This window comes from Hordeum vulgare, chromosome 7H (assembly GCF_904849725.1).
Source record: "Hordeum vulgare subsp. vulgare chromosome 7H, MorexV3_pseudomolecules_assembly, whole genome shotgun sequence".
NCBI lineage: Eukaryota > Viridiplantae > Streptophyta > Magnoliopsida > Poales > Poaceae > Hordeum > Hordeum vulgare.
In genome coordinates this window covers 13,391,301-13,400,516 of record NC_058524.1, presented here as the reverse complement: position 1 = coordinate 13,400,516, position 9,216 = coordinate 13,391,301, and the positions used below count along the sequence as shown (strand labels likewise).

Sequence of the window (9,216 nt, the reverse complement as noted above, 5' to 3'; positions counted from 1 at the left end):
TGACTCTCTCTCTCTCTATCTATCTCTATCTCTATCTCTATCTATCTATCTATCTATCTGCTCTACAGAGATTTGTAACAACCGCCCCCGATGTCCACTGTCATTATTATTAATACAAAATGAGTACAGGTGGGCAATGGCCCCCGTTGACTGCTCAAAAAAATAGAGGTATAGCCAGAGACGAAGTGTGCAACGCGTTACGTGTTTCACACTATTTTGACAAACCAGGCATACTTCCTTCTTCAGTATGGCACAGCGTGTCATTCTTGTTTAGACCCAGATAGGAGTACACGCCATCAGGTCCCCAGGTGGAGCGGCGGCTTGTGAACCAGAAACCATGTGCAACAGATACTTATGGATTTCACCTGCCCAAAGACCATCGAGTTGTTCTATCTAGAGTCAGCTCAAGCTAAGGCTCAACTAACTGGTGATGGCGATCCATCGAGGTTTGGAACTGGTGAAAAGTCTAGATGCCAACTTGTTATTGTCTTCATTACAAGTTTGTTCAAGCTTGCAATGGTGATTGAAGTGTAGGAAAAAAAATCTTAGCGGGTCACATTCAAAAAGCTTTTCGTATAGTTTCAGTTTCTTTCTCTCAATATCACAGGAAAGCTAAGGCTTTGTGCAATGCAAACTTAAAGAAATAAACCATTTGTTAAGCATTGATGCATATTTGTAGAGTGTAGATGTTTAATTAGACACCCCTCATATAGAGATAAATACTTATGCTTAAGAATAAATCAGTTTATATTAGTAAGCATCTTGCATTGTAGAAGGCTTAATAGATTGTCACGCGATCTGGTTAGACATATCTTTGATTCAAATTCCACTTTCATTTTGATTTTAAAAAAGTGTGCCAAGTGGCTTTACCTAGAAAAGAAAGAGTCAGCTCAAGCTGAGGCTTAACTAATTGGCTTAATTCCATTTTTTATTAACAGAAAAAAAAGTGAACATACATTTGAGAGGAATACATCGGTCGTTCATTTCCAATCTGTTGAAATATAATCTAACATAAACGTAATTACCTATACACCTGGGTAATAGGTAGCAAGTACATATTCTTTTTCATCTAATTTTGTTTTAGGAGTATTCTCAAAATCAAATTGTTCTAGGAGCAACGTTTACAACATAACTTGTAGCAGGCGTAATGGATCAACCATCTCCTGCTTCTTCAACACTTGGTACTTCAACACCCTCTTGTCATCACTAGCATCTATAGAGATCATTGAGGCTTTACATGCTTCTCCTTTGACTAACATATTTGAAAGAATTGTCGTCACATGCTTTCGTACCCACATCTTTATAGGCCTCGCACCGTGCACCTATGAGCATTCAAGAAGGATGCATGTGTTACCAAGTCAAATAAACAAGTGCTCAAATAAAAAAATTCCTGTTAAAAACTAGATATTATGTCTTTCTCGTTGTGTGATTGTAGTAAGAAGCAATGTTTACCGTGTTGTGTGATTCCGACAAAATGACCTCCACGGCACCATCTGTCGCGGATAGAAAACACACTTATTAGCCATCATAGCGACAATACTCTTCATTTGAAAGTTCACAATTTCCCTCAACTCGTTGCGTGAAAGCGGCTCAAATATCGCAATCTCGCTGAGCTGTTGATAAGATCAGGCTTGAAGTGTTTCTCAACCTGCATGAACAAGTATTATATGACGGTCAATCACTGAGAACTTTACAAGAGACAGTATGGGAATGATTTACATACCTCTTTCATGAGAAGATCACGTTTCTCCTGCCACTTCAGCTGATAGGTGCTCTGATCCTAGATTTGAACTCATAATAATGATTGTATTCTTGAAATCTACTTCTCGTGCTTTGTCATCAATCAACATACCATCATTGAGGAGTAGAACAAAAACCTTGAGTATCGAGGGATTTGACTTATCCACCTTGTCAAAAAGGATAACACTATATGGCTGGCGCCTGACTATCTCAGTGAGTTGTCCCTCTTCTTCATAGCTTTAGGAAGTTAAATGAAAATGTGAGATATGATAATGAAGCGTAAAAAAGAACACTCTTGCAACAAGTGTACAAGTCAAACTGTAGGCAACTGAGGAACAACGATAAGCAATTGAACAGCCATGACATGCAAGTTGAGATACTGTTAGCAAAAGTTCACGGATACAAATAGCCTAGTAAAGTTGATTGCATGTAGCACTAAAGACGACTCATATTTTGTGTGATTTTATCGTTTTTACGGAAACAAATCTATCATGCAAGACCAGCTGCTTGGCTAAAAAGGAGTTGATTCTCTATAGCACTGAAATTGTCTCCGTTGCACACACAAGTTGTCCAAAAAATTTTTATCAAAACATATTCATATTTGATCTAGTTTTGAAACATTCATTGTAAGAAATCCAACCGTAAAAATGAATCTCAATTTTGACACTAGGTTCAAAAGATATATATTTTTGAAAAAAGGAAGGAAAGTAATTAATTGTGCTTAGGAGGGAACTAGTCGGCGTGCGAGTTTCTTTTTAGGTTCTGTTCGCATCCGCTCGTGACAGTGTGCATTTTTTATTTATTGCCATGCAAGACACATAGTAGCACGACATTTAATATGATACGGTATCATAATATGATACTCAATCCACTCTTTCTTCATTTAATTCTATGCTATCTCATCAAAATTGCCTAGTTGGTACGCATGATATTACCTATGATACTCCCATTACGGGCAGCCTTAGCTGGGCCGAACCATGAGGGTATTGTTTACATTTGTTTGTTGATTCCTGGCGCGACTGGTATATTAACCCATGCGAATCAGCTTAAAAACACGAGGTGGGACAATAATTCAACACTGCAGATTAATAGGTTGGTGGGTTTTTGGAGACAAGAGCCGTAGGGATGGTCATGAGAGCATCTTCCACCGTCGCGCTATATAAGTGTTATGCTGAAAAATTAGTATTTTTTACGCGCGCTATCGCCCCGGGTGCTCCAGCGAAGACGCAAAAACCGCGCGCGTGGCATATCTAGTTCAGCGTGTGGGCCGAAACGTCATCGCGCGCTGTTTATTTACCGCGTCTGCTCCCGCGCGCTGGACTCTCGAGCGCCCCGCTCGCAACTCCACCCACCCCATCCAGCCGCTGGCGACGGCGCCGCCCGCGCCACCCCATTCCTTCCGGCGACTGTTCCGGCGCTTCCCCGGCCTCTCCCCGCGCCGCCGCTTCTTCCTCCGTCTCCCTCTAGTCACCGCTGCCCCTCGTGCCGCCGCAGAATTATTTATTGTTGATTTATTTTGTTTGTGTATGATCTTCTTGCTTGTGTTTGGAGCGTATATGATGTTTTGCAAGAGCGCGAGCTGCATTTTAGCGCGCCTGCTGGAGCTACGTGCACGCGCTAAGTTTACAGCGATCGCTGGAGCCAGCGCTCCCCGCCGTGCCAAGATATGCGATAGGCGCGTTGCAAACGTATTTTTAGCGTGCCGCGTGTTGGGCGGCTGTTGGAGATGCTCTGAGCTTGATTCCCCAACTGTAACTTATTAGGCAGGTGAAAATTTGGTCGTGAGTTTTTCTTTTGAGCAGAGTACAATCAAAGTCGCTCACATACATGAGCGTACACTCACCCCTATGAATGCACACACGCACACCCTACCCCTATGAGCATCTTCGAGAGACTAAGCCGGCACATCATCTTGAGATTGACGAAGTCGCCGCTGACGCCTTCGTTGTCGACGGGAACGTCTCCTCCCACTGAAAGCACTTCGCCGGAATACCTGGAGTAAATCCAGCAAAATGCAAGCACCAACGTCAAGTCTGGGACTTGAACTCTCGTGGACAGGGGATACCATAGTCCTCTTAACCATCGAATTTGGTCGTGAGTTTGACTCCCCATGACATCACTTATTTTCATACAAAACTTAACGTGCTCACACACCTCCGTTCTTTTCTTGCCTATCACGCCTGTTTGCTATGTTGCACAAGATAATTACAACAAAATCTTTGTTGTGAAAAAAATTATGACAAGAACTTTGCTGCAAAAAATATCCTACAATACAACCAATGTTGCAAAAAATATTCCGCAACACAACATATGTTACAAAAAAATCTACAGGTGTTACACGATCCTTGTTGCAGAAAATATTCTATAACAAATTATGTTGCAAAAAATCTACGGACGTTTTCACAACATGCTTTCTGTTATAATTTTTTTTGCAACATAATTTATGTTGCAAAAGACCTGTCAACCACTTTTTAACACTAGATCTGGTGGCTAGCGCCCCGACCGATCTTTTGAAAAAATCGGCCGGCGGACGCGTTACAAGGCCCTTATAATATACACGGACAGACCGAATAATGGAGAAAGCGTATCATCCTGTATTAGTAAAATAAAAGTAGGTTGGTATAGATTATAGCAAAAAAATTGCAAAACTATAAGTGTTTTCAAGTCTACCTTGTTTTTCAACTTATATTGTTCTAGGAGTGACGTTTACAACATGACTTGTAGCAGGCCTAATGGATCTGCCATCTCCTGCTTCTTCAATACTTGGAACTTCAACCGCCTCTTATCGTCACTAGAATCTATGGAGACCGTTGAACCTTTACATGCTTCTCCATTGACGAACATATTTGAAAGAATTGTCGTCACATGCTTTTGTACCCACATCTTTATAGGCCTCGCACCGTGCACCTGTGTGCATTCAAGATGGATGCACGTGTTACAAGCCATAGAGATAAATGCTCAAATTAACTAATTTTCAGTTAAACTATATATTAGATCTTTCTCGTCTAGTGATTGTGGTAAAAATTTATGCTTACCACGTCATGTGTTTCGGACAAAATGACTTCCAAGGCAGCATTCGCCACAGTTAGAGAAACACACTTATTAGCCATCATAGCGATGATACTCTTCATTTGGATCATCACAATTTTCCTCAGTTCGTTGCATGAAAGCGGCTCAAATATCGCAATTTCGCTCAGTCTGTTGATAAGATCAGGCTTGAAATGTTTCCTAGCCTGCATGAACAAGCATTATATGACGACCAATCATTGAGGACATTACAAGGGAAAGACTAGGATTGATTCACAGACCTGTTTCATGAGAAGATCGCGTGCATTTTCCATTGCGTTTTCTCCTACCACTTCAGCTGATAGGTGCCCTGATCCTAGATTTGAACTCATAATAATGATTGTATTCTTAAAATCCACGTCTCGTCCTTTGCCATCAACGAGCATACCATCATTGAGGAGTTGAACAAAAACTTTGAGTATCGAAGGATTTGCCTTATCCACCTCCTCAAAGAGGATGACACTATATGGCTGGCGCCTGACTATCTCAGTGAGTTGTCCCTCTTCTTCATAGCTTTAGGAAGTCAAATGGAAAGGTGAGACACGATGGTCGATGAAGCGTAAAAAAGAAACACACTTGCGAAAAATAGTGTACAAGTCAAACCTTCGAGGTCCTCCAATGAGACGTGACAAAGATCCACTCTCAGCATATTCAGACATATCAAAACGAACTAACATTTTCTCATTATTAAATAGCTTATCGGCAAGAGCTTTAGCAAGTGTTGTCTTTCCAACACCCATGGAGCCCAAAAAGAGGAAAGAACATATGGGTTGACCAGATTTATCAATGCCGACCCTAGAACGTAGCACTGCTTGTGCAACCATGGTAACCGCTTCATTCTGACCAACAACTCGCTCATGAAGTCTGTCTATTAGATGGGTCAGCTTTTCCTCCTCTTGACCAAGTGTAGTGATAGGAATTCCAGTCCACCGGCTCACAATCTTGAAACAATATTAGAAAAATGGTAACTAATCAACAGCATAATAATAATGAAATAGTAGAGGCAGTGATTAGGAATGACCTGTGTGATATGAGCTGGACCAACGAGTACCTCCCCCGGTGCATTTGTTTCTCTTTGTTTGCTGACACCCAACTTTACCATAGTGCATGCCTCATCCATGAGATCAATTGCTTTGTCAGGGAACTTGCGACCTGGAACAAAAAAAAAGGTCCACAATTTTCTTCAAGATGCACCAATTTTAAAAGAGTAACTCTGGACGATTTCACGAGCATATACCTGTAATATAATGGGCAGCGAGCTCGACAGCAGCAACAAGTGCCTCGTCATCGATGTTCAAGCCATGGTGCTCTTGGTACTTGTGCTTGAGTCCACGCAGGATGACGAGGGTGGCTTGCATGCTCGGCTCTCCGACTTCAACCTTCTGGAAGCGCCGCTCAAGCGCGCCATCCCGCTCAATGTACTTGTAATACTCCTGAGAGGTGGTAGCACCCACGCAACGGAGGCGACCTCGGGCCAACGCCGGCTTGAGGATGTTAGCAGCGTCAGCGCTGCCCATTCGGTCGCCTGCGCCAATAAGCATATGCATCTCGTCGATGAAGAGGATCAGTTTACCGTCTTGGTCCTCTGCCTGCTTGATTGCCTCCTTCAAGCGCTGCTCGAACATGCCGCGCAACGTGGTCCCAGCGATCATCGCCCCGACATCGAGCACCGCGACGCGCGCCCCAACGAGAAGGTCGGGGACCGTCCCGGCGGCGATGCGTCTGGCGAGGCCCTCGACGATGGCCGTCTTGCCGACTCCAGCGGCTCCGACGAGCGCGGCGCAGTTCTTGGTCCGGCGGCAGAGGATGCAGATGAGGCGGTCGATCTCGTTGTCGCGGCCGATGACCGGATCAACACTGCCGGCGTCCATGATGGTGAGTCTGTAGGGGAGATGAGGCAACAGATCGGCGTCGACGTTGTATAACTTCCACGCTGCCCACACGAAAGCAGCGCCAGAAAGGATCGCGGCCACCTCGTCCTTCCGCAACATGCTTGACGTGCCCAAGAAGAAGATCGAGCTGCCGCACGCGGAAGAAGAACCCTTCTGTTGGATTCCATCGATATATATATATATTGGCTATTGCACCCTACGCCTAGACTAGACAGATAGGGTAGACGTACATGCACACGACTCCAAACGACCTGGATTCTGATAGGGTAGACGTACAGAAGCGCCAGAAAGGATGCATTAGTTTGATCGGTGCTGGGGAGTGGAGCCGATGGGTCTGGGGTTCAGGCTCGCTAGTGGGCTCGTCTGGACCTGGGGCGTGTTGTCTCTATAAACCTGCACCTGTTTAGCTGTCAGTTTAGGTTTCAGTTAGAGAAAATAAAGCAGCTGCTGGATGAGCCTGTTTGTGCAATAGCTGATCCATTGCTTTCGCTAGGTTAGTTAGTCAGCTTGCTTGCCAAGTTAGTTAGATAGTTCAGCCGCCATGTGCGCATCGTGGGATGAAACAAGCTCAAGCGAGCGTGGCGGCGTCGTGGGAAGTGGCGAGCGGGCATGAGATGGCATGCCGAGAAGCTCGGATCACGACCCGATTTCCCTTGTATTCAACAGCATAAATAACGAAGAAGAAGAACAGAAAAGTTGCAAGTTTTCGCAACACAAACCACCTCTCTCTCCCTATCCGAATTCAGAGCAAAGTTGTTGTCGCCGGCTGACAATTGGTATCAGAGCTAGCGTTCGGGAGCGCCATGGCCAGCAGCAACAAGGACGGAGAGGCAGTGGAGAAGGGGGGGGGGGCGCAAGTCGCCAACAAGGTCGCGGTCGCCAACGCCGTCGCCGCAACCACGCGAAAGGAGCGTGATTCGGAGGGGCGGCAGCGAGGTCGTCGTCCACAAGCGCGTGATCCGCGACGCCGGCGCAAGCTCCCACATCGTCTACCCCACACTGACGTCGACAAATTACATCGAGTGGGCACAGGTGATGAAAATCAACATGCGCGCGCAAGGCCTCTGGGAGGCCATGTCCGGCATGGGAGAGCCGGGAGATCGCGGGGACATGGCGGCCCTGTCGGCATTGATCCGAGCAGTGCCACCGGAGCTGGTCCCTATCCTCGCCTCCAAGGCCACCTCCGCCGAGGCGTGGGAGGCTGTCAAGCTGATGAAGATGGGGGTGCACCGCGCGCGCAACGCGACGGCACAGCGCCTCCGCAGGGAGTTCGAAGCGCTCGCGTTCAAGGACGGCGAGACGCTCGACAGCTTCGCCATCCACGCCACGAACGTCGCCAACAATCTATGATCCCTGGGAGACAAAGTGGAGGAGGTAAAAATCGTAGAAAAAATCCTAAATGCAGTTCCCCCTAAATACTCACAGATAGCCTGCTCGGTCGAGACGCTGCTCGACCTCGAGGAGCTGTCTGTGGAGGAGCTGATCGGCCATCTCACCTCTGCTGAAAAGCGGTACGGGGGCGGCTCGTCGGAGGGAATGGGATCCCATCTCCTCCTCCCAGAGGAAGAATGGATCGCGCGCGGGAAGAAGATGAAGGAGCAGGGCTCCAACTCCGGCGGCGGGAGCGACAAGAAGGGTCAGGGCAAGCAGCAGAACGGCAAGGGTCGCTCAGACCGCGATATGTCGCAAGTCAAGTGCTACAACTGCAACAAGTATGCAGGGCACATCGCACGAGACTGCAAGGAGCCACGGCGAGAACGCAAAGGACATCAGCAGCAGCCACGTGCGCAAGCACATCTCGTCCAAGCTGGCGAAGAGGAGAAGGCCGCCCTCCTCATCCGCACCTCCAACATCAGCGACGACGACGGACCGTCACTGATGATGGCGCAAGTGAACGCGCCAACGACGCAGCCGGACGGGGACGACATGCGTGATGAACAGGCGGTCGAGCACGCCCTCCTCGCCAATGATACGCGCCGCGACGACGCCTGGTTCCTCGACACAGGGGCGAGCAACCACATGACGGGGCATCTCTCTGCCTTCTCGGACCTGGACACCACCGTCACGGGCACGGTGAAATTCGGGGACGGATCGCTGGTGGAGATAAAGGGGCGCGGGACCATGCTCTTCGCTTGTGCAAACGGTGATCACCTCGCCCTGGCCGACGTCTACCACATCCCTCGTCTTCGCAGCAGCATCATCAGTCTCGGGCAGCTCGAGGAAAGCGGCTGCAAGATCACGATTCATGGCGGGTACCTGAAGCTCCATGATCGGCGCGAGCGCCTACTCGCCACGGTGCCCAGGGCACGGAATCTGCTGTACATCGTCACGCTCGTCATCGCCAAGCCGGTCTGCCTCGCAGCAGTTCGCGGTGACGAATCCTCGAGGTGGCACGAGCGCTACGGCCACCTCAACTTCGACGCACTCCAGAAGCTCGCGCGGCGTGACATGGTGCGCGGGCTGCCCACGATCGACCACGCAGGACAGCTGTGCGACGGATGTCTCGCTCGGAAGCAAC

The 9,216-nt window shown here is 47.6% G+C and overlaps 1 protein-coding gene across 1 annotated transcript; it reads right to left on the bottom strand.

Annotated features, from left to right (window-relative positions):
- Positions 1–4,446: 4,446 nt before the first annotated feature.
- On the bottom strand, positions 4,447–6,458 carry LOC123412958 (chaperone protein ClpB1-like). The gene is made up of 6 exons (XM_045105912.1): positions 6,044–6,458; positions 5,858–5,958; positions 5,410–5,747; positions 5,049–5,319; positions 4,776–4,973; positions 4,447–4,647 (listed from the first exon to the last, which is right to left on the bottom strand). Exons 1-6 carry the CDS (start codon positions 6,456–6,458, stop codon positions 4,447–4,449), a joined length of 1,524 nt encoding a protein of 507 aa, XP_044961847.1.
- Positions 6,459–9,216: the final 2,758 nt, after the last annotated feature.

Excerpts from the sequence above, each read along its gene's own strand:
- LOC123412958 (XM_045105912.1), bottom strand. The coding sequence starts at position 6,458 with ATGATCGCTGGGACCACGTTGCGCGGCATGTTCGAGCAGCGCTTGAAG. Across the intron at positions 5,959-6,043 it reads CGCTGCCCATTATATTACAG|GTCGCAAGTTCCCTGACAAA; the intron begins GTATATGCTCGT and ends TTTTTGTTCCAG. Across the intron at positions 5,320-5,409 it reads CTCATTGGAGGACCTCGAAG|CTATGAAGAAGAGGGACAAC; the intron begins GTTTGACTTGTA and ends GACTTCCTAAAG.